Source organism: Etheostoma spectabile, chromosome 12 (assembly GCF_008692095.1).
Source record: "Etheostoma spectabile isolate EspeVRDwgs_2016 chromosome 12, UIUC_Espe_1.0, whole genome shotgun sequence".
Classification (NCBI taxonomy): Eukaryota; Metazoa; Chordata; class Actinopteri; order Perciformes; family Percidae; genus Etheostoma; species Etheostoma spectabile.
This window is the reverse complement of record NC_045744.1, coordinates 16,477,024-16,500,339: the sequence shown is the minus strand read 5'-3', so window position 1 is coordinate 16,500,339 and position 23,316 is coordinate 16,477,024. Positions and strand designations below refer to the sequence as shown.

At 39.5% G+C, this 23,316-nt stretch overlaps 3 protein-coding genes across 5 annotated transcripts; all 3 read right to left on the bottom strand.

The window, feature by feature from the left end:
• Nucleotides 1-524: 524 nt before the first annotated feature.
• LOC116698547 (leptin receptor gene-related protein) lies at nt 525-5,496 on the bottom strand. 2 transcript variants are annotated; one of them, XM_032530506.1, is made up of 4 exons: nt 5,243-5,496; nt 2,993-3,074; nt 1,514-1,700; nt 525-1,282 (listed from the first exon to the last, which is right to left on the bottom strand). In XM_032530506.1, exons 1-4 carry the CDS (start codon nt 5,256-5,258, stop codon nt 1,166-1,168), a joined length of 402 nt encoding a protein of 133 aa, XP_032386397.1. In that variant the 5' UTR covers nt 5,259-5,496; the 3' UTR covers nt 525-1,165. The 2 variants fall into 2 exon arrangements, with proteins under 2 accessions (XP_032386397.1, XP_032386398.1); XM_032530507.1 differs by having other exon boundaries at nt 2,999-3,074.
• A 2,607-nt stretch (nt 5,497-8,103) lies between these two features.
• LOC116699326 (phosphoglucomutase-1-like) lies at nt 8,104-15,293 on the bottom strand. Its single transcript, XM_032531856.1, has 8 exons — nt 15,288-15,293; nt 12,681-12,914; nt 12,437-12,591; nt 12,118-12,233; nt 11,888-12,023; nt 9,352-9,535; nt 9,071-9,199; nt 8,104-8,381 (listed from the first exon to the last, which is right to left on the bottom strand). The coding sequence occupies exons 1-8, from the start codon at nt 15,291-15,293 to the stop codon at nt 8,292-8,294; spliced, it is 1,050 nt and encodes a 349-aa protein (XP_032387747.1). The 3' UTR covers nt 8,104-8,291.
• A 3,639-nt stretch (nt 15,294-18,932) lies between these two features.
• Nucleotides 18,933-22,960, bottom strand: LOC116699496 (angiopoietin-related protein 3). Of its 2 annotated transcripts, none has more exons than XM_032532117.1 (7): nt 22,251-22,960; nt 21,485-21,595; nt 21,013-21,127; nt 20,586-20,699; nt 20,151-20,246; nt 19,626-19,907; nt 18,933-19,519 (listed from the first exon to the last, which is right to left on the bottom strand). In XM_032532117.1, the coding sequence occupies exons 1-7, from the start codon at nt 22,755-22,757 to the stop codon at nt 19,278-19,280; spliced, it is 1,467 nt and encodes a 488-aa protein (XP_032388008.1). In that variant the 5' UTR covers nt 22,758-22,960; the 3' UTR covers nt 18,933-19,277. The 2 variants fall into 2 exon arrangements, with proteins under 2 accessions (XP_032388008.1, XP_032388007.1); XM_032532116.1 differs by having other exon boundaries at nt 19,635-19,907; nt 22,251-22,843.
• Between the last annotated feature and the right edge of the window lie 356 nt (nt 22,961-23,316).

The window sequence follows — 23,316 nt, the reverse complement described above, 5'->3', positions numbered from 1 at the left end:
TTACATTTTGCACTCTAAAATGTTCTTTGGTGAGAATGTACTGTAAACAATTGCACCACAACAAAAAAGGCCCCATGACATGGTGCTCTTTGGATGCTGTTATATAAACCTTAGTGATCCCCATCTGAAGTGTTTTTCCAAAAATTCCGCCTTGGTGCAGAATTACAGCCACTAGAGCCAGTCCCACAATAAGAGGAGGGGGAGGCTGGGGGTGTGGCCTTGACCAACTGCCACTTTTCTCATTTGAAAGCCATGATGTCTCTCTCTCTCTCTCATGGGTGAGCAAAAATCTCTGGACGGGCAAAGCAGAGAAAGGGGAGGTAACCTTTTCCCTTATGACCTCATAAGGGGAAAGATTCCACATTGGGGCATTTGAGCTTTAATTTTCTCGAAGGCAGAGCAGGATACCCAAGACTCGATTTACACCTATCACCATTTCTAGCCACTGGGGGGGCCATAGGCAGGCTGGAGGAACGCATATTAATTTAAAAAACCCTTAAAGTGAAATTTTCATGCCATGGGACCTTTAAAGTCTTGTAGCAAAATGAAAACAAAAAACACATCATCTCCATACAAATATATCTTTACCTGATGAGGAATCCTTCAACTAGTTGTCAGATAGCATGGATTAAAACAAGTTGCCCTGCGTCACACTTTAAACAGCAAACAGTGCTCATAATAAGCAAGCCATAATTAAGTATAGCTACTTCCCCCTTGAACAATGAGGACAGATAATGCAGTGAGCATTGCAGTGTACATTACAATAGAGTTTCTCTTCAGGATTCCTTTATATTGATTATATGAAAAAAAATAATGAAATTGCAGGCAGCAGCAATAAGCAGGTTGATTTTGGGGTTGAAATAAAAGCAAGAAAAGCAAAAATACATGGGTTCAGCTGGATAGGCATCAGTGTCTTTCTAGTCCCAGACGTAAGGCACATTAATAGGGCACGTAGTGTTGTCTCCAAACCAGATGCTCTTAAATATAAAAATCGACCTGAACACCCCATCATTTTGACATTTTGCAGCGTACACTGTACATGAGCATCACCCCTCGTGCAGGACACAAGTGTGCCCCGGTCTGCTGTCTATCCATTCAACTCTCCACCTACCCACCCATCCATCCATCCATCCATCCTTCTGTCTATCCACTGTCTGACGGCGCTCTACCACTGCTCCCAACTGAAGTCGTCCCCACCTCCAAACACCAAAAAGAAGCCAAGGATAGTGAGAAAGATGACAGCGTTTCCTGTCATCACCAGACCGCAAGCACCCCACCGGATCTGTAGAAGAAAAATATTCATACTGAATCAGATTAAAGGAAATCTATAGCCTTCTATTGGTTTTCATAACACTCAACAGTGTATATCTTTCAAGATACAATGCAAAAGAAATACACTAACATTTGAAATGGTGCAGACAGACATATCTGCACAAAAAAAGCCAATGATGGTGGCTGCGGTTACCGTTTGGAAATCAACTTGTGTTTCAAAATGGAGAGAGAGAGAACTCACTGTTGTAGTGCGGGCAAGCAATATGGGAACCCCAAAAGATGATACCACAATGCCAGTTGTTAAGAAGTAGGCCAGCTCTCTGCATGCATTGCTGGAGGAGTCAGTGTCATCACTGAGGCGTCTGGATATGAAGATTGGGATGGGGCTTAATATGTAGAAAATCAGCACAAACAGCGGCCAGTATAACCTGCAGAAACAGACATGGAAGAGTTATAAGAGCAATTCACGTTCCATGACATACAATGGCATAAGTTTGCAGCTTGTCAGATAAAACTTAACAGTTGCAGATTTAACAAGAACATCACACACACACACACACACACCACACACACACACACACACACACACACACACACACACACTTCACAGATTAAACAAATGAAGCTTGGTTTATCTGTTGCAAGAAGTATTACTTTGCTTGTATAATGTCTTTGAGACCATAGAGAAGGAGATAATACCAAGTTGGAAGTTAAGTTGCATTATGGAAATTTTAGGATTCAGCATTTCTGGAGCTTAACCAAAACAGGTGACTGCATTTCTAAAACTCTGTGGCATTCATTTATACTATTGTTTTTAAATCTGCCTGTTAAAAGTCCCTCAACTTTATGATTGTGCAATACTCAGTTGCTGGAGCACCAATTTTAAAGCGCCCATATTATGCTCATTTTCAGGTTCATAATTGTATTTTAATGTTGTGTCAGAGTAGGTTTACATAGTTTCATTTTCAAAAAACACCATGTTTTTGTTGTACTGCACATTGCTGCAGCTCCTGTTTTCACCCTGTGTGTTTGGGTCTTTGTTCAGCTACAGAGTGAGACATCTCACTTGTTTTAGCTACAGAGTGAGACATCTCACTTCTATACTATCTTTGTTGGGAGTCGCACATGCTCAGTAGCTAGGTACAATCACAGCTAGCTACTCTTTCTCCAACTTTGGTCAGTACAAGGCAGGATTAGCTGGGAGACTTCTTCTAGACGAGGGCGCACTTGTGGGATACCTGCAGAACAGGGACATGGAAGTAGTTCTTTTGGAGATTATGGTGAACTAGTGGGTGTTGTAGCAGTGTTTTGCCATTGAGAACGAGCTAGCATGTTAGCCCTAGCATGCTACGGTTAGTCACCTTGTCTGGCTAGTTACCTAGAAAGCCGAGCAGATTTTGAATAGCTCACCTGGAGACGGGCAGAGGACATTTAGAAACCTGTATCTCACTCAAAACAGCATGGATAGTTTTTTTCTAAGTTTGTATGAGTGTGTGGAAGCACTAGGAACACAAAATAACACCACAAATCCCAGAAAAATAGATTTTTTCATAATATGGGCACTTTAAGGGTATTTCGACTGTTACTTTGTTTATGAAATGCTTCTTCACTGGAAAAAAAAAATGTAACTATCCCTCTTAAGCCTCAAAATTGCATGTTAAGTCGAGTATACCTCATGCAATACCTCAAAACGGCTATTATTAGTTAACAAAGAACCTACCCGTACTGTTCGTTTGCCAGTGCACAGCCCAGAAGAAGAAATGTTAGTCCAATGGCACCACTGAAGGACAACCCAACCAGTGCTGAAAGAGAAACCGTACATTACATTAAATTACACTGACAGCGATACGTGTGTCCGGTGTTTCGTTTAACTGGTTTTTAAGTTAACTGGTGATAGAGGCAGATGTGGTGTAGGTGTGCCATGAGAAACTCCGCAGAAATGATTACGTAGTATGCTGCAGTGATGCCTGTTTGAAATACTGCAAACGTCAATAATCGTCAAAATGTTCATGCTGTCATTATTTGTGTCATAATTGTGTTTAAAGTGTTTGGTAATGACGTTTATTTAAACCTTCTGAAGTGTTTGCTGACTCTGCAATGGAACACAAATAAAGACCGCTGAAATAAGCAGAACAGCGCTCAGTGCGCTCCGATTAACTTGTGTCACAACAAGTACTAGCATCGGTCATAGGCTCATATCGATTCATTTACACTTACAAATACCTAATATTTAACATGGGCAACACAACAGCTGTGTTGTAGAAAATAAAAACCAAAGTTTCCACACGTCAACATGGTGCACAAATTCAAACTCAATATGCAATGTAAGATCTAGGTCGTGTTAAAGGAAATACATTGACTCAATGCTAAACGTCATTACCATTACTTTAAACACAATTATGACACAAATAATGACAGCATGAACATTTTGTCGATTTATTGACGTTTTGCAGTATTTCAAACAGGCATCACTGCAGCTACCTACGTTGTGGTCTTCGTTCTTGCAACGGCATCACAAGTTAATTTAATAACAGTAGGCCTACTACAACATGGATTACGTGTTTGATATCTGTTACATTTCAATACAGCCTGTAAGTAAAACATAAGCTACATATGAGGTTTACACCCAGCTGAATGCAGATGTGGCAACATGTGCATCCGCTCAGATTACGTTGTGATACATAGGCATTTATAGGCTAGATGTAATTATATTTATGTAGGCTACGATGGGTTATGTTAAGTTGCAACCTTACAATCACGTTCCTTAATGTGCAGAATGCCTACCATTCATCCAGATACAAATGATACCTCTCGCTTATTGAAACGCATATTGCATATAGCACAGTGGTCGGAGAGAACGTATTTTTATTGCTCTGGGTGTCTGGCACATTGTAGAATTGACTTGAAGTGCCGGAGTTCGAGCAAGTGTTGGTTGTAGAAAGTCAATCTATGAATGTCTGAATAGTTGCAACATTATAGTTAGGAAACAATGCATTTCAGATATGTACAATCCAATTGTTAATAGTTATTTTAAGTTTAGATATCCATAATTACAAAAACATTCCAGATAGTGTAATTTAAAATATCCAAAACTTCACTATGCCTTAAATATTACATACATCATGCTATGAATGATATCTGAAGTTGAGTTGAGTCAGTAGGCCTATATGAAAAAATCCCATTTCGAAACATAGAAGTGATAGGGTCAAATAAATAACAGATAACATGAAACGTCCCCGCTAACATACATCGACACATTTATCATTCCAACAGTATGCCTATAATACACCAGTTTGCTTACATTCAGAAACAGTGCTTTAACGGTGAAGTGTTATAGTCACAAGTCGATCGGGGTGTACCGTGACGTGCAGTAAGAGACACAGTCGCCAGACAACGGATGATAGTTCGTAACGACAACGGCAAGTGTTTGCATAATGTCTGTCGGTGGCAGGAATTAATGCTCAGCAACTCGTTTTTATCGTAAAGTTTCACAAGACACTGACAAATAAATGTGAAATAGAAGGAAAGCGATAATAATGTTATTTTTCCCGGTTAGTCGGGAATGGGTCCTGAGAGACCACGCCTACAACACATCTGCCTCTATCACCAGTTAACTCAAAAAACAGTTAAACCGAAACACCGTCCGTAGCCACAATAACAAACAAAAACAGAAATAGACCAAGCTGTAACTTGCTGTGGAATTTGTAAGTACGCTAAGTCAACATTTAAGATAAATTTACTATGAAAAATAACGATTACTTAACATAAAACAGTTTAATAACTTAATTACGGAACTAACGTTCTATAGCTTGGCCAGTGTTGTGATGATAGCTTTCGAAATGATTCAGCAAAGGTTTTCAAAAATGTTGAAAAGTAGGATGACAAAGTTTTTGAAGCATTAACGTCTGCGTAACTAAATGAACGTAACACTAAGCTCCCGAATGACTAATAAACGCATAAAATACAATACCTTTAATGCCAGCCATAGCGATGAACGTGTCAAACTTTTGCTTTGTGTATTGTTTATGTGCTCTCCGTCTTGGTGAACGAACTTCCTGCTTCCTCCATGGGCTTTTCCTTGTTTGTCGTCAGGTGTCTTAAAGCGACAGTAGCTTAGCGGTCTGACTGACACTTAAGCATCGTTGTGTCCACCGTGGAGGCCTACGTGAACGTGCAGCCACACCTGAACACAGTCAGGTGCTCCCGTAGCCTCTTGTGGGCACATCTTAATATAATACGTCCATGGGGCACATCAATCAAATTTATTTGTTAGTTGTGTTCGCTCTCATGGTTGTTGCAATCCCTCGTGAAGAGGAGCACGTATAGAGCTAAAATTGTTTCTTTATTAGGCCTACATGCGAGAAAAAAAAATTATCTGAGAGAAAGAAAAAGTTATCACACCAGTAGCAAAAAACATTTAATGAGAAAAAAAAAAATCATTTTTTGAACTCTCAAATATATATTTTTTTCTATCAGTTTGAAAAGTTTCTCTCAAAAAAGTGTTTCTCCCAAAACGTTTTTTTTTTCGCTCTCAAAACCTAAGTCTTTGCTCTCGATTCAATTTTTTTGCTCCCGTCTCAGGATTTGTCTCTCGCTGTGAAAATGTGTCATGGGCGGCGCCACGTTCCGTCCGCCGCTGCAGGACCTGGAGCTCAACGCCAGTGTTTCAGTTTGATTGTTAAAAAGTGTTAAGTTAATTAAAAGGTATTTATTTAGAAGTGGGCTTATGATTCAGACGGACCCCCAAGACAAGACGGGGCTCACCCAACTGGCCACCAGGAACGTGGCCCCGCCCATGACACTATTTTCACAGCAAGAGAAAAATTGAATCGAGAGCAAAGACCTAGGTTTATTATTATTTTGAGAGAGATTTTACGTGTTGAGAGAAACACTTTTTTGAGAGAATTTTTTTTTCACACTGATAGCAAAAATAGCCTATATGTTTTTTTTTTAAAGTATTTTGAGAGAGATTTTCTTTGCTATTGGTATGAACATTTTCTCTCAAATATTTTTTCCTCTCATAAAATGAATGTTTTTTGCTATGTGTGATAACGTTTTCTCTCAAACATTTTTTTCTCGCATGTAATGAAGAAACGATTCTAGCTCCTTACTTTTACACTTATGCTGTGTAGTTACTAGTTACTTTGCTGATTACCATTTTACATACTAAACATAAGATTATTTTATAAAATATGTTACAAATACAACTACCCAACGGTGTGTTAAGTAGTTCTAATAGGCTCCTGCTCGACCAGCAACAACATGTTGTTTAGTGCTTACACATATGCATCAGTTATAATTCTCTAATAATATAATAGTAAATTATAATCATAAAATAGATAAACACTCACAGGAGTCATAATGAATACTTATAGTATTTTCACACTGTTGTATTCTAATTTTACTTAAAGATATATGTAATATTTCCGCATTAAGATGTCTAAAAACGACTATACCTATGGTGTGTATTATATTTTTCTGTTGTGTACTGACAACATCCCAAATGTTTCCAACAATGTTTAACCCAGAGAAATCGGTCATTTTAATCAATGACATGGAGCGTGTCATTTGCACTCATCAATCACGTCATATTATCTTTGACCCCTCTAGTTACTCTAACTTCCAGCAATACACAGGAAACACCCCAAAACACTAGATATTACGTTAGGGAGTAATTGTAAATCATACAATGTCACAGAATTATACTCAGTAAAGCAATATATCATTTGTTCTGCCATACAGCATCATTTTTCATTAATTACATGTCATTGCAACACAGTACAGTAGAGACCTAACTATTATTATTGTTGATATTTCATTATAGATCCAGCTTACTACAATGTGCTACGCTGCTTATGCTAATGCTTGGTTGCTTAACTACACAGTAACTTTATAAGGTTTATTTTTAGTAAAATTGTTTTGACCATGTCAACAGCACTGGGCTAACCCACGACCCCGGTCCGTTAGCCTCAAACCTCCGCCACTAAGAGACTTTGTTGGGCTAAGAGTGGACAACATTAGTGCAACTGGAACCCACAATAAGATGAACTCAAAGGAACCAGAGGTAAACTCAATGTGTGTCCCTCTTGTTGGGCGTCAGTGTAATATGGAGATGAAACCAGGAGAAAGGTACAGTACTTCAAAGGGCATGTGTGATCACAGAGCTGGACCAGATGTTAGCGGACTGATGCTGCTGCCATCCAGATGGTTATCATGTCGCTGCCAGAGCTGGGTAAGTCTCTTATACATGTTTACTGCAGAAAAGAAGGTTTAGTAATGGTAAAAAATATCTAACCAACTCCACATGGGGATAAAGGGAATCATGTTCTAACACATCTCACACTGTTCTAATGTTGCTTTGTTGTAATTTCAGAAAAGTTACTCCTGATATGGAACATTTGTGTCTACACTCGAGCTCATCGTTCAGCACCAGGCACTCAACTGCAATTTCAGATTTTTATTCGCTGATGAGTTTTAATTTTCCTGAATGAAGGAGTAGCTACAGATGATCCAAATAATGTGAGGCTTCATTGAGAAACGTTTACTTTCTTATTATTTTCCTAATCAACCTGAAGCTAACTTCAAACATGAAGCAGACATCCCGAACGTGCACAGCCAATGTGACAATATGCAGTGTTATGACAGAAATGCATAGTTTTGATTACTAGGACTGCTGAACCCTGCTGCTTTAGTGATCCAGTGATTAAATGGTTTAAATTACATTTGGAACAATTACAGATAACAAAAGTAAAACTTTCATAGTTTAAAAACATTGACAAGTCCAGAAGGCACGGGTGTTTGCTGCTATGCAAAAGACGCACATGCCACACATGACCCAAAAAATAAAAAGCAGTTTAATGTAGAAGAGATAAAATCACTGAATATATTTTAGCCTGAGAGGCAAACTACTGCATGTCGTGCAGCTGCAGTTGAAATTGGAGCTCAGTTTGTACAAAAATCAGGAAAGAAAAACAAAAAGGAGATTACTTAAGCAATGACGGGGGAACATGTGGGAGGAATCATGTGATGACTGATGGGCCACTTCGACCCGTCCTGTGATGGAGCTGGGAAATTTTCAGAGCAATGGTTGCCAGGGGTGCCAGCATCACCTGATCCAGACAAGGATGACATGGTCAGAGACTGAAGCATCTGGCTGCCAGATGCCACAGGTGCATTTCCTTATTAATATTGAACTATAACCAGGCATACTGTTTAAAACTGTTGCAACGTAGATATATTTCATTCTCAAATGTTCAAATTCAAATATTTGTCCTTACAATTTATGGTTGATACATTAAAGGAGACATACCATGCTCATTTTCAGGTTGATACTTGTATTTTTAGTTTCTACTATAACATGTTTACATGCTTTAATGTTCAAAAACACATTCTTTTTCTCATACTGTCTACCTGAATATACCTGTATATTCACCCTGGATATATACAGTACTAGCAGGTGGGGAGCCAAATGTTTTTCTGATCTAGGCATCCCATAAAAACATGACTCTTGTCTTCTGTCACAGTTTGTGGGTTGGTAGGTACTCCTGATACTTAAATGTATGTGCAGAAGCACTTGAAAAGTGAGTATCTCATTATATGTCCCGATTAAGTATTTTAATAAAAACATTAGGGCCTGATATGTGAGGTCATGCCTGTCCTGTTCTTCTCAACTATAAAACACTATCAACACTTCATTTAGTGCAAAAATATATTTTCATGCAAATACAAGACTGTTTTTCAATATTGTGGGCTATTTGACAAATTGATTTTTATGAAATCTTCAGAATCTATATTTTACCTGCGTGTCTTCAAAGATTTGCTCCTTCTCATAGCTGTCTATGTAGATTCGAACTGTCGCCCCATCACTACCTGTTCCACTGAGTCTGTAGATGATTCGAGAACCATCAGAGAAGATTATCCGCAGACCCTGCAGTGAAAACAGCCCAGTACAGACTTTGCTAGCACAAAATAAGCTGCAATGCATGAAGACCCTGGATACCTTGATTGTGACCACTGGTTGCATCCAGTATCTGAAGACCTGAAAACTTTAGTATCAAAGGAACACAGCTCAGTGTGTACCTGGTTCCTGGAGATGGTGCTGTCGACCGGGTCTGTGTACTCAAAGTTGTCTGCTTTTTCCACTTGGTAGATCTTGTCCTCCACAGCAAATCTCTGCTTCACAAAGGACTTTCCAGAAATCAGAATTTCCAAATCCTCCATCATCTCACAGGCTGCATCTATGTCTATGTTCTCATAGTCATATCTGGACAAAAATATCAGGAATTAATAACATAATAACATCCTTCACTTACTGCCATTGCACTTCTGGTTAGACCCAAACTGCATTTTGTTGCCTTGTACCTGTACATGTGAAATGACAATAAAGTTGAATCTAACCTAATAAGTGCTTTATTGTTGTACATTTTATGTTAGTATATTATTTTATAATTAAGGTGATGTAAACAGTCCAAAATTGGCTGATGAAGGGTTTTTACGATTATTTGTAACCACTGTAAGTCAGCAATTACAGTGGACAACTAAATGGTTGTGTATTTATTTTATCTTATTTTATTCAATAGACATATTTTAGCCTGAAGCTGATGTGGTTACAGTGAGTACTGATGTCAACATAGGTAGATTAAGCATTTAGGGAAACCCTTGATGGTTTGTCATTCCTTGGCATCATCATTTTACGTTTTACTGTAATTCACTTGCCAGTGCATTGCTAGAAAGAATACGTAATTGGATATATGTACCACTAGATGTCAGTCATGTCCTGTATGTATCTTCCTAACACGTCTCTTACAATTTTTACGATCGCTATGACAATTTTTTCAATACTTTTAACAACTTTCTCTTAACACAGTTAGCACAACATCTGTCTGTGTAGGCTATACAATTAACACATTTATTGTTGCTTTGACACAAAGTGCATACAGTTAACACAAAACTTGAAATGCTTGAACAATTTTTATAAATAAGCTCAGCCAAGACCAAAACAATGGCAATTTTACTGACAAATTTGCAAATGCTTTCACACTGTATGTCAGAACAGATCACATCATGTTCTAAACCTAATGTATAGGCTACAGTATAAGTGAACAGCTGTTCATATTGTAAATTGAACCACAAATATATCCCCTGCATTTTATTCCATTGTTACTGTAAATGAGAGGAACAGCTGATTGAAGTTATGTAAATAGATCAATCACAGCTGATTCCCATCTACGAAACACACTCAGCTGTTGAGGTTCTTTCAATTGCATGCCCATCTGTTTTTACAGTATCCTTTATATGTTACAGTAAATGAGTGTTGTCCTTTGACAGCAAGGATTACAGTAACCAAAAGTCACATTCTTTGTTTGTTAATGCAAACCTGGCCAAAGCTGATTCTGATATGTTACAGTAGTACATACAGTAAAAGAGGACCAATTTGGGCTGAGTTTGTGTGGAAAAGGAATAATACAGTAAAGATGAACACAAAGAAAGTAAGAAAACTTCCTGCACGAGGGAGAGCAAGACAAGTACCAGGACAATTCTGTCTTTGTTTCCTTTTTTCATAAACCGTACATGTTACTCCCTGATGTAAGTCGAGGGCAGATGTGAGTTACACATGCTCAGATTTAAACGGTTTACCGCAAAACCGTGAAATCTGCAAAATAATAGAACTTTTCTCAAAAACAATAACAGAAGATGGAAATCATTTCAAAAACGTTTTAGCTAAGCCATCCATGATTGATTGATTGCTAACATCAGCTCAAAACGCTATTCAACTGACAATCTTTGTTGTGTTCGATTGTTAACTTGTAGCCAGCAGTGAACGAAGTTCGTTAAGTTGGTCCATTTTTACTGTATTGACATTACAGAAGTCGTTCGTTTGCATCTTGTATGCTGTTTGTCGCAAAGTGACGCATGCACAACTCACATCTGCACTCGTTGCAAAGTGACACATGCACGACTCAAATCTGCACTTGACTCGCATCTGGGAATGACACATTCTATAAAGCTACTCTGAGGTTGTTAATTCGTTTTTGTATTGAATTTCTGCAGCAAAAGAAAAAAAATGCAGCAACATAACAAAAATGGGGAGAGGCTTCAAGAGAAACTACAGTTTCTTATCTATTGTACAAAGGCAGACCTGACACATATAAAATAAGGCAGATTTTGTAATTCCACCTGATATTAGTGTTTTTGTGACATTGGGATATGACTGACTAAATGTTCCTGTTGGGAGAAAACATTTGTTAGTGTTTTGAAAGAGTTACATGATGTTTGCAGAGTTTTGGTAGACATAGTGTATTGTTTTAGTGTATTATTGTATTTTGAAAATTAGTGTTGGAGTTTAGTTTACAATGTGTGATTTTGAGCATAAAGTTAACCGTTTTGCCAGAAAATTGTCATAGCAATCGTAAAAAACTGTAATCATCAGCCCAGCTTATCTATTTCAGATAAATAATCTACTTCATTCCTACTTAGAAATAATTCAAGCACTGATTCACACTTGATTCTCTCTTTTTTAACTTTTGCTGTAGCTTTTGCTAGCTTTTGATGGATGATGCAGTACACCTCTGAATACAGACAGAAAAACAAACAACAGAGGTGGGTCACATCTCACCTGGTGAAGTAGTTTCTTCCATATTTTAGCCAGTGGTCCTTTAGAATGTCCTCCACACTCTGCCTTTTAGTGGCCAGGATGGACAGCCATGCCAGCACGGCCCACAGCCCATCCTTCTCACGAATATGGTCTCCACCTGAAAGAGGAAATGAAATGATGAGAATTCACACATCATTTCAATTGAAATGGAGCACTTATGGACCTAATAAGATGCTGGAGAGATTAAGTACCTGTACCAAAGCTTTCCTCTCCACACAGAGACAGTCTGCCTGCATCCATCAGGTTCCCAAAGAACTTCCAGCCAGTGGGAGTTTCATATAACTCTATTTTTGTTGCCTTGGCTACTCTGCAGGAAATACAAGAGAATGATAGAGTTTTCTCAGAAATCACAGTTAACCATTGACACAACAACTTTTTACTGTCAAGTGCAATTATTGTACAACTTATTCAAATCTATATGCACTAAAAGTACTGTACGTTTGACATGGCTTCAACTAGGGAAATCACTGTCTCATTGGTTTTGATGTGAAAGCTAGGCTGTATTTTTACCTGTCTAAGGCTGCGCTTGTGGGCATGCTGCGTGCGAAGCCTCTCACCCCTGTATGCTGGAAGTATGGGATGCAGAAGATGTTGTCAGCAATCACAGCCACAGAGTCAGGTGGGCCGACGAAGAAGCCGTGTTTACCAAGGATCATGTTACGGTCCTAGAAAGCCGACACACAGAGGTTAGAAATTAGAAGTTGTATTTTATTTGAGAAGATCTAAAGAAATAGATCAACAACAGTACACACACCCCATCAGCATCGAATGCTGCACCAAAATCATAAGGTCCTTCTTTCATGCTGTCAACCAGATCTGCAGCATAGGTGAGGTTAGGATCTGGGTGTTGACCCCCAAAGTCCTCCAATGGGACACAGTTGACGGCAGAATTAGCAGGGCAGCCCAGCTCCTCACAGAGGATTCTCCTCACATACGGTCCTACCACTGGGTCGCACACAGAGGTGACAGAGACAGTGATGAGGGACGACTGGTATAAAGACAATGATGAACTACCGAAGTCAAATATGGGGTCGTATGAAGTAGAATGAGGCCTACTAAAAAAGCAATAACGAAAAAACCTCAGCTTGTGTTGCTCCAGTTAAAGCAACAATTCCAAATTTTTGGAAATACACTTATTTGCTCTCTTGCCAAGAGTTATATGCCAGGGTCGATACCACTCTCAAATTTGAACGGTATATATGAAGCTACCACTAGCAGACAGTTAGTTTAGCTTAGCATACAGATGGAAAGCAGCTAGCCAAGCTTTGTTCAAAGATAACAAAACCTCCACAAATGAGGTATAACGTGTTACTTAGTAATGCATCTATGTTTTGAGAGTGATTGAAATGGAAAAAAGTCGAAGCTATTGTGATATCTTGTCAAAATGTACACCCTATAAATAACAATAGGTGACTCGTATCTTTCTGTTAAAGTGTGGGGAGAGGGATGTGGACACCAATTAGTTTCAGTTTCAGTGTTTAGGGACGCTTTAAATAGCTTTAGTAACCTCAACAAGTCCTGTAACCCCATGCCACCTCTTTATAAAGTTATATCAAAGCCTAGAAAAACACTTATTTTTTACATTAATTAAATGAATATATCCATTAAAACCTATTTATATATTAAAAAATATAATCATGCCATTGTTGCGTATATGTTGTAGTGACTGAGGGGACAAGTTTGTACTGTACTGAACTGATGGACGGCTAGTGTACTTGATATTACATGACAGAATATTTGACCTTAAGCAAACATTTAGAGAACATGAGCATCATGTTGGTGTCGCGGTGAGTCGCTGGACTCCATGAATCAAAATACTCTGCCCTGTGGTCAGTGGTGGAAAGCCACTAAATACATTAACTCAAGTATTGCATTTAAGTACACTTTTGAGGCACTTTTACTTTACTTGAACATTCCCGCTTTATGCTACTTTACACATTTATCACACTACATTTATATTTATATATACAATAGTGCAATGATTCTTACAATAACACTAGTAAAAACAATCCAATAATATAGTGACACTTAAAGTGTTTATTTCTGCAGAATGCATACTTTTACTTTACTTGTACTTTTGGACTGTATTCAAACCAATATATTTAAACATATTTAAGAGCTAAATGTGTCATGTCTAGTCGCTGTGTCATGTTTCTGTGTTTGGTTGGTTTCATGTTTTCTGTTTCCTGTTTTATGTTGTTTCACTTACATGTGCTGCCAGGTTGTTGTTTTACCGCGTATTACTAGTGTTGTACAAAATTGGCAGTTTGGCAGAAAACGGCATCGGTATACAGTACAAGCAAAAGGTCTAGATAACACTGGAAAACTAACACTAGGACTACGCTGGAGAGTGAGACACACACAAGGTAAAACAACAATCTGGCAACAGGTAAGTGAAACAAGGGGGTATATGGACACTGGGAATGGGGAAGACGATTACACAAAGGTGAGACACATTAGGGCGGGGACAAGTAATAACAACAGGAAGTACAACAAGACAACACAAGGGATAACAGAGAACCTTTAACAGGAAACAGAAAACATGAAACCAACTAAACACAGAAACTTGACACTGGGACATGAAATGATAAAATGTGTATGTTTTGACAGGATAATCTTTCTGTCATGTTTTCAGAGAACAAAAGAATTTTTTTTTGGATAAAATGCCCCTTTTTAAAAACCCTCTCCCCTCCTTTCCATAGCATCTAGTCTTTTTTAGGGTTGGTTTTAAACCGGGATAAAAATTTTTCCCTTCAAGCAAAAAGTCAAATAGTTCCTAAACCAATTTAGAAAGGGTTCCCAGAGTCCAATTTCCCAAATGGATACACCCAAAAACCCCGAAACAAAAAAAATATTTTTAATCTTTAGTAAAATCAAAATTTTCTTTAAATTTTTAAAGGTGATAGTTTACAAAAACAAAACGCACTTCACCTGGGGGGTTTTTTGAACTTTTTCCCTCCGATAAAACTCTTTTGCCCGGGGGTTGTCAATCCACGGGCTTTCCGGGGCAGGGGCAAACTCCTCAAGGGTTCCGGCGATCTGAAAACCCTTGTTTTGACAGCCCTCCGTGGCTGGCCTGGAGGGCGGGTAAAAAATCTCTAATATTACTTTGGGGCCTTTGGGTTTTTTGGTTTTTAGAACCACAGTTTACCGCCCGCCATTTGGAACTGGTTATAATTTTTAGGGAGGTTTTTTTGGTATTTTTTTTGTTCATCCCGGACAAATTTTTAAAACCCTTTATCAGTACTTTTCCCTGTGCCAAAATTTTCCTGAAGGAACTCTACCCCCTCTCTTAAAAATTAATTTTAACGGGGCCCAATCCCCTGCATGTTTCCCCCTCCCCCCTAAAATTTAACCATACCTCCATTTGCGTTTTGAACTTAATGCCAAAGTCCCCACGGGTTCCCAGGGTTTTGGGGGGCATTTGAGGAGGTCCCAACCGAGGGCCCTTTGTTTTGTTTCCCAGGGGGAAATGGCTGGTGTGGACATTTCCCGGGGGTGCCCCAATGTTTCATCCCGCCCCACCTGAAAAAGGTCACACGGTGTGGTTGTGTGTTTGAAAATGTCTGGCTTTAGTGGGTACTTATTTATTAGGGGGGGAAGGGGTTTAAACCCCTTAAATATCAGGTTTGGTGTTGGGGGCATTTTCCTTCTAAAAGTTGGGGCCCTAGACTTTCATTAATGGACGACATTTTATAGGGCAAAAAATTAAAGGCGGGCCCCCCCCCCCCCCCCAAAACGAAAACCCCCAAAAAAAAAGGGGAAAAAAAAAAAAAAAAAAGGAAAAAAATAAAACCCCTTTCCCCTTTCCTACAAAAGAAAGCACAAACCCTGAAAAGGGTTAGGGGCTTTTAAACTCGGGGGGCCCAGGGAAAACCCCCTTACGGGGGTTTGGCGAGGTAAAAAAAAAACCCGGTTTTTTTAAGACACCAGATTCCCACAAAGCTGCAGGCTGCGGGAAATTTTCCATTTACACAAAGATGTCCTTTCTTTCTCAGAGTTAAAAATTTGAATTTCTGTTTTATGCATTACGGCCCTTCTCTTCTTTTTTCCCTTGGTTATAAATTACAAATACTGGCCATTTATACCCATTTTTTTAATTTTAAAAATGGCATAATCGGGGCGGAAAATTCATTTTTTTAATAACGCATTGGAAAAAAAAACAAAAAATTTTTAAAACATAGACTAACTTTTTACAATAGGGGAATTTAAATTTTCCCCAAAATACCCCATGTGTAAAAAGCTGCAATAAATTTAGAAAGACATGAGGTGGTACAGCTACAAAATGGGGTGACAACAAACTACATTTCCCAACACCGAAAAAAAACTCACGAAGCCCCCACGCAAGACCACAAAGGGCAACAAAACCACCACCCACACACACACCACGCACGCACCATGCCGCACAACACATTTAACTGCCCCCGTTGGCAGCGGAAATCTGCCAATGACCCAATGCTTTTCTTTTGAAAAAGCGCCCGTCTCCCCCCAAACCACCATTTTTTGATCCCGGGCGGCACGTAAGTAAATTAGAGGAAAGATATTTGGGATAAAGTTTTTGGCAGGTAGTTCCTCCTAGACTGGAATCCCTTAAACTTTTTCTTCAGGGCCCGCTGGGGGCCGGGCCCTCGGGGTTGGGTAGGGGGGCTGTGGGGCAGTAAACCCCCGGCAGAGGACGGGTATCCTTGTTTCAAAAGAGAATAAAAATCATGAAACAGCGTAGGACCCCTAGTAGATTTAAAATTTTGTCAGGGGAAAACCCCCCCGTCATTTGACAGGGGGAAACCGTACACAGGGGCAGAATGGGATTTTTAAAAATTTTGATTTCCCGCCTTTATTTTAGGGAAGCACGGTTTACAGGGGAAACTTTTGAAGCCCAAAAAAACCCTTCAAAAAAAAGTTTTACGCGGAGGTGGGGGGGTAACAAAAACGGGGCTTCCAAAATGTGAAAGGAGATCACTGCAAGGTGCGGGCCCATTAAAAAAAGAAGTATGTGGGGTGTGTGGTGTGTGTGGGGGTTTTGTGTTTTGTGTGTGTGGTGTTTTGTGTGGGGGGGTGTGGTGGGGGTTGTGGTTTGTGGGTGTGGGGTGTGTGGGGGTTGTGTGGAGAGAGTAGGGGGTTAAACTGAGCTTTTTGTCCATTTTAAATTTGGCTGCAGCTGTTTTAGGGGTAGAAGAAAATGCTATTTTAGCAGAGAGGAAACGGAGCGCTATTTTGGAGGGGATTTTTTCCCCTTTTCTTTAAGAAGTGAAATGAAGAGGAATGGGGAAAATTAGAGTTTTAGAGGTACGGATTTGTAGATTGGTTTTAAGACAGTGTTTTACAGAACTAATTTGCAATCTAATTAACGCGTGAAATCAAATCAGAGTAGGGAAAAGGGCAAACAGACCAAACCCCCCTCTACAGTTATTTAGGGATTCAACACCATAGTACAAAAGAGTGTGGCATCACAACCTGCCAGTGCAACGGTACGTAGTAATAGCATGAACATGCATTAGTCATTCATTTACAAGACTTAGGCATGAAACAAGTTGGTGTGTTTAGTTCAAGGATTGCATTACTCTGGGCCAAATCTCTGTTGACATAGAAAGACCATGCTGTGCCTGACCAATGTCAGGACAGAAATCAGTCTATAGTCTATAATAACATACAGGACATTATGAGTTCAGTTAGGTTTGATCAGGCTTTTCATTATGTTTTCAGGTACGGATACCCACACTTTTATTAATTAAATTAATAAAACAAGCAAATATATCAAAAATAGAGTATGTAAGTAAAGATGAGTGTTATAGCAGTTTAGCAGTTGTTGCCTTATGGCCCCTAGTGATGAAGCAATATTTACTAAGGATGCCTTACTCATTACAGATGTCAGTGAGTTGTAAGCTGTTCCATCAAGGATTTTCAGATCATTACATTTAAAGGTACTGTTCTTGACATTCAGAAAAAAAAAGTGTTCTGGAATTGTCTCCACACGGCTCTCACAGACCATTCCCCAACTTGTCACACACCGTTGCTTCGCTGTCACTTCCCTCGTCAGATACCGATGCACAAGGCACTCGCGTGCACTAACATGCATTCACGGATGGACAAGCTATCAAAACAAACAACAGAGAAGTTTAGATTACTACCATAGACTGGAGAAATTCACTTCATCAAAGTTAATAGGAACATTTTGCTTGTCTATATGTCAGCATTCAGTTGCACCTTCCAAAGGCTCGCCGACTAGCACTAGTGTTAACTGGTAAATTTAGGGAAAGTCTGCCGATTTTCTGTACTGCAGTACATGCAGATGAATGGCGCCAGTACCCGAAGGTTCGTGTTTACACAAAGGGACAAGTCCGCTGGTTGACTCACTTTAGCTGGTTGACAACTGATAACTTTCCCTCTTCAGCATTTGGGTTAGCGCCGTGCCATTGTAAACAACACTGGCTTGACTGCATGCGTCATCCTTCCCAGCTCCACCCTCTAGTCCAAAAATTGATCAAACCAAGATGGCGACGGCCAAACTGCCAAACTGGAGGCTCCAAAACAGCAGTCTACTATCCAATGGGTGACGTCACTAATGCTACGTCCATTATTATTACAGTCTATAATTACAACACACATAAAGGGAGTGTGACTTCATTCTCTGCTCAGGACTCCATTTCTCCACCAAATCTCTACATAGCTAATTTATGATCAGAATATCGAGTACAGCCCCTTTAAGTGAATTGAAACCATTAATCGACAAATCAGCAACTACTGGGAGCTCTTAGCAATTATAACGGACTAATTTGTGCATAAAGTGCATTTTTTAACCTAATGCAAATAGCATAGCTGTTTTTCTTAGTTTGATACAGTATTTCATAAGAAAACCATGCTCTATTGTGTATGTCTTTAGTATCCTGTTAATTCTCTCCCAACTCCTTAGATGTATCTTGTGACTCCTTCAAGGGGTCCCACCCCATATGGGAACCAATACTGTATACTGAGAGTCACTGTGACCCAATAAAAAAACTGCTCATACATGGCTGTATGTTTTAATTTCTTCTCCATAAGCTTTGACCTCTGAGATACAGTGAGTGTTATAGTAAGATACATATTGCAAGCTGACTGCATTTCAGTGTATTTCAGATTCCACAATAGCTATTGAATTAGAGATTACCCTGGCTTTAGGTAGTAATACATTCTTTTGTCTTTCTCAGTTTAGCACATAACAGCACTCAGAATTGTAAAGCTTATTTAGTACCCTCTGTGACTTCATGTACTGCAACGGGACACATCGTCCTCTGTTCTTAAGCCTTCCTAAACCATGGCTGGCCCAAAGGAAGCATTTCAAAGTCTCTCCCTAAGAGGACAAATGCAAATTTCACTAGAGAATTCTGGTGCTGGATCTCAGAAAGACACCTGTCTCAGATGAGGCTGCAGTGGAGGAGGTGGTGCTGGGGGAAGCCAGATGGTGCACAGAGATCTGAGTGAGCTTTAGGGAGTAAGAAGCCTTTTGGCCCGGCCTCCACTGAATCCCTCTCCTTCTGTCTGAGCGCCCCTTAGGTCTCATGTGGAAATATCTCCCATTCAGATTGGTCTCTCCGCAGGCGTTGAACCACCATCCACCTCGAAGATGACAGAAATTAAATGTTGTGCAAATGATATTGAAAGACCAGTATTCATTAACCCTCTTTGCAGCACACGAGGATAAACAAGTCTACTACATGTGCACCTGCTGTACCTGTGTAGTTGTGGGCACAGTTGGTGTCCGGGTGATTGTCATTGTCCCTGTCCTTGGTGGAGAACATCATGCCTGTGTGGTTGCTCATGGGGTCCGCCAAATCTCCTGACAGATGTGTGAGATGAATGGTGTAGTTGCTCTCAAGACCACTAAGGTAAAATCTGTATTCTATGAAGCGCCGGCCCTGTTTCCAGTCTTCCAGCTGGAAGTGAAGGACAGAGTTGCCCTGAGCGGCTAGAGCGTGGATCTTCCTGAGACCCAACCAAAACTCCCCTGTTAGACAAACATCATTAAGAGCTGGAATGATTTAATAAGCATCTTTGATAAATAAGTGATGCAACACTTATATACAGAGGTGCAGGCATACTTTTGCTTACAGAGGTTATGCAATTGCAAATGTTATAATCCTTAATATATACACAAAGTAATTTAAAATTTGGCAGTTGAGAATGAATTTTCCAATGTTAAATGGGTCATTACGCTGAAGAATCTCGAGAAGGAAATAGCATCTCTCACCTTGAAAATCTCCAAACCCATTTTCATACTTGTCCCAGATTTGATCAAAATTCACTGAACCATCCCTCCTTCGCTGAATGACTGTTGCTCCATGATCTAAAACGGATTAAATAGACTTAATTTAAAGTTATAATCCTTAAAATGTAATCCCTTAGTTTAATACTGGTATGGTCGACATTTGCTTTTTAATGTATTTAAATACTGTAATAACTTCTATTTGTATACGTTTTCATCACTCTAGTCCAGTGCACCTTTCCTGCACTGGACTCAAGTTGCCTTTGAACATTTTAGAAATTCTTAGGAAAAGATTTCACCTTTAAGTAAGATAAAAGATAGACTTAACAAAGACTAAACAACAATTAAAATATCATCTTTGATAAATAAACAAAAACTAGTGCTGTAGTAAAGTTCAATGTTTGTGGGACAGTACAGTACTTTTGCTCATGTCACAAAAGGCCATGAAGGGCTCTGTCCCGGTGGGTTTGATGGCGTAGACGCCGCTGACTCCTTCTCCTCTGTTGAACAAGTCACTGCAGTCTGATGGCAGATCTATTTAAAAAATGACCACAAAAATGATGTCAAACTTTAAAAATCCCTGCATAAAGATTAGCTGTAAAGTAGTAACCTGGAGCAGAGAAGTGGAAGTGCTCTTTAGACCAGACAGTTAACAGTCCATATCAGCTGCATTAGCAGAAATGATGTGTTCAGGAGACACTAATTGATTGCTCAGTAAGGTCTGAAACTGTGAATGTACCAGGCAGGTAAGAGTTAGAGGTATTTTTGCGCTTGCTGATATAGTGCATGACAAATGAAAGATACCTCATCTGAATATCATTCTCGTCATTTTTATTACATATCTTACTCATCATGGTGCTGGTAGAGCTTGAGATCACATAAGGGATGAGAGTTGGTGCTTCGCTGTTCAGGATTTCAGGCATCCTCTCAACGGTCTCCTGGGTCAACGTGTTGACTGTGAGCTGGGGAAAGTTGTTATGGTAAAAACTTTGGTTTATAGACATAATACCCAGGCTGACCATGCAGAAAGTTTTTGAGACATTTTATAAATATATTCATTTAAATATATATATATATATATATATATATATATATATATATATATATATATATATATATATGTATATATATACATATATATATATTTTTTCTGTATTTATTGTTTATTTAATGTTAATGTTTAATCTTTTTTTATTTATGTTTGCACCATTCACCAAGGCCAATTTAATATAAGTTTACTTGTTGTGTCAATAAAGCTTTTTCTGATTCTGATGCAATAGAGTGATATGGATGACATCACATGCCTCTCCGTCCATTACCTTTTCCTCCAGAGTCTTGATCATAAAGCTTTGGTGGTTGAGCTGGTCACTCTGCTCCCTCATAGCCTTCAGCAGCTCCGTAATGCTCCGCTCCTGGCTGTGGATCACCTCCTGATGAGGGAAGAAAGTTGAAATCATGGGAACTGTTAAAGACTGGTGTTATTTCATTGTTAATATCATGCATTATACTCAGTGTCTGGATTATAGCAGTCATACATTGGGTGAACGAATGCAAAACAAAGCATAGTTTTCTTTCTTTTTTTAAGATTAGTTTTTGGGAATTTATTCGACAGGACAGCTGAAGACATGAAAGGGGAGAGAGAGGTGGAATGACATGCAGCGAAGGGCTGCAGGTCAGAGTCAAACCCGGCCCGCTGCGTCGAGGAGTAAACCTCTATATACTGTATATGGGCGCCCGCTCTACCAACTTCCCGGGTGACCAAGACAAAGCATAGTTAAGAATGAAAATACATGCTACTTCTTAATAATAGTGTCATTCAAAATATATATATATATATTGTGACACTCGTCTTCATATATATTTCCAATCATTTGTAGGATATTTTTGTTGGCTTCAAAAAAGTTAATTTCCTCTTCTTATTTCTTCTTGTGGTAAAAAAAGGCTGCTCAAAGAAAAGTTGCCATCCCACCCAGAAGGGACTCATGAGTCAAGTTTTAGTTTTAGTGGTGCAGCTAAATGATCTTTCAAAGGTTTTTTTTAACCTCAGCAACAAGAAACCATGCTTAACAAAAACAGATGACTCACCTTGAGACTATTTACATCTCTCACTTGTTCGCTTGTCACCAGGCCATGTGTCAGGCTACGCAGCTTCTCCTCCATCCCATCCACCTTGTTCTGTAACCGACTCTTCTCCTGCAGGATGCTGTCCACTTTGGAGCTAATCTCAACAGATAGGCCCTTGATCTCATCACTGTTAGCCTTCAGTACCACAGTGGTCTTCTTCAGCTCCTCTTCTTCCTCTTTAATTTTGCTGGCAAGCACTGATAGTTGGTAAAATGAATGGTCAAAGATGTTAAGCTTCTGGAGGATGTCATTTATCTGTCCTTTGGTCTTCTGCACAAACTCCCGCAGGCTCTGACCCAGCTGAAGAAGGCCGTTCGCCAGAAGACGTACATCGTCCAGAGCAGCAAAGCGGGAGCGGGTTCCAACCGGGGCCTCGGGCTGGGAGACAGGCTGCTCCTCGTTGCCACAGAGGACAGGCACACAGGCAGCAGCCAGGGCCAACAAAAAGGGAATTAGTGTAATTCTCATTTTGTTGTCGAGCCGCTTCTCCAGCTGTGTGTCGGTGATGTTAGGTGAACAACTGGCAGCCCTCTCCCTCAACTGTGACCGGACAAACAGTGAGGAACCAGGGCTCCCTTTATACACACTGTCTGGAGTCAGGTCAATGATTAACCTGTTTATCGGAACAACATCTACATGGATGATGTACAGTAATTTCCTCTTGCTGAGTGGATTATTGAAGGTTTCTTAAATTGAGCTCAGTTCAAATGTCAGTGGGCTAATTCTTGTCAAGTCAAGTCGACTTTATTGTCAATTCTGCAATACACACCGGACATGCAAAGCAATTGAAAATTTGTTTCTTTCCGGCGACCCAATAATTTGTTTTGATATCATCAGTTTAATATTTAGTCATCATTGATCAAAAAGGAAATTTAATGATTTGACAACATACTTGAATGTTGTTAAATGTATCATGCATTACAGGGGAGTTTTTTTGTTTTCATGCATACTGTATCTTCAAACCATTTCTAAACTTTGCTCCATTTAATGTTCCACTGAATGTTACTTGCACACACCGGGTTGACTT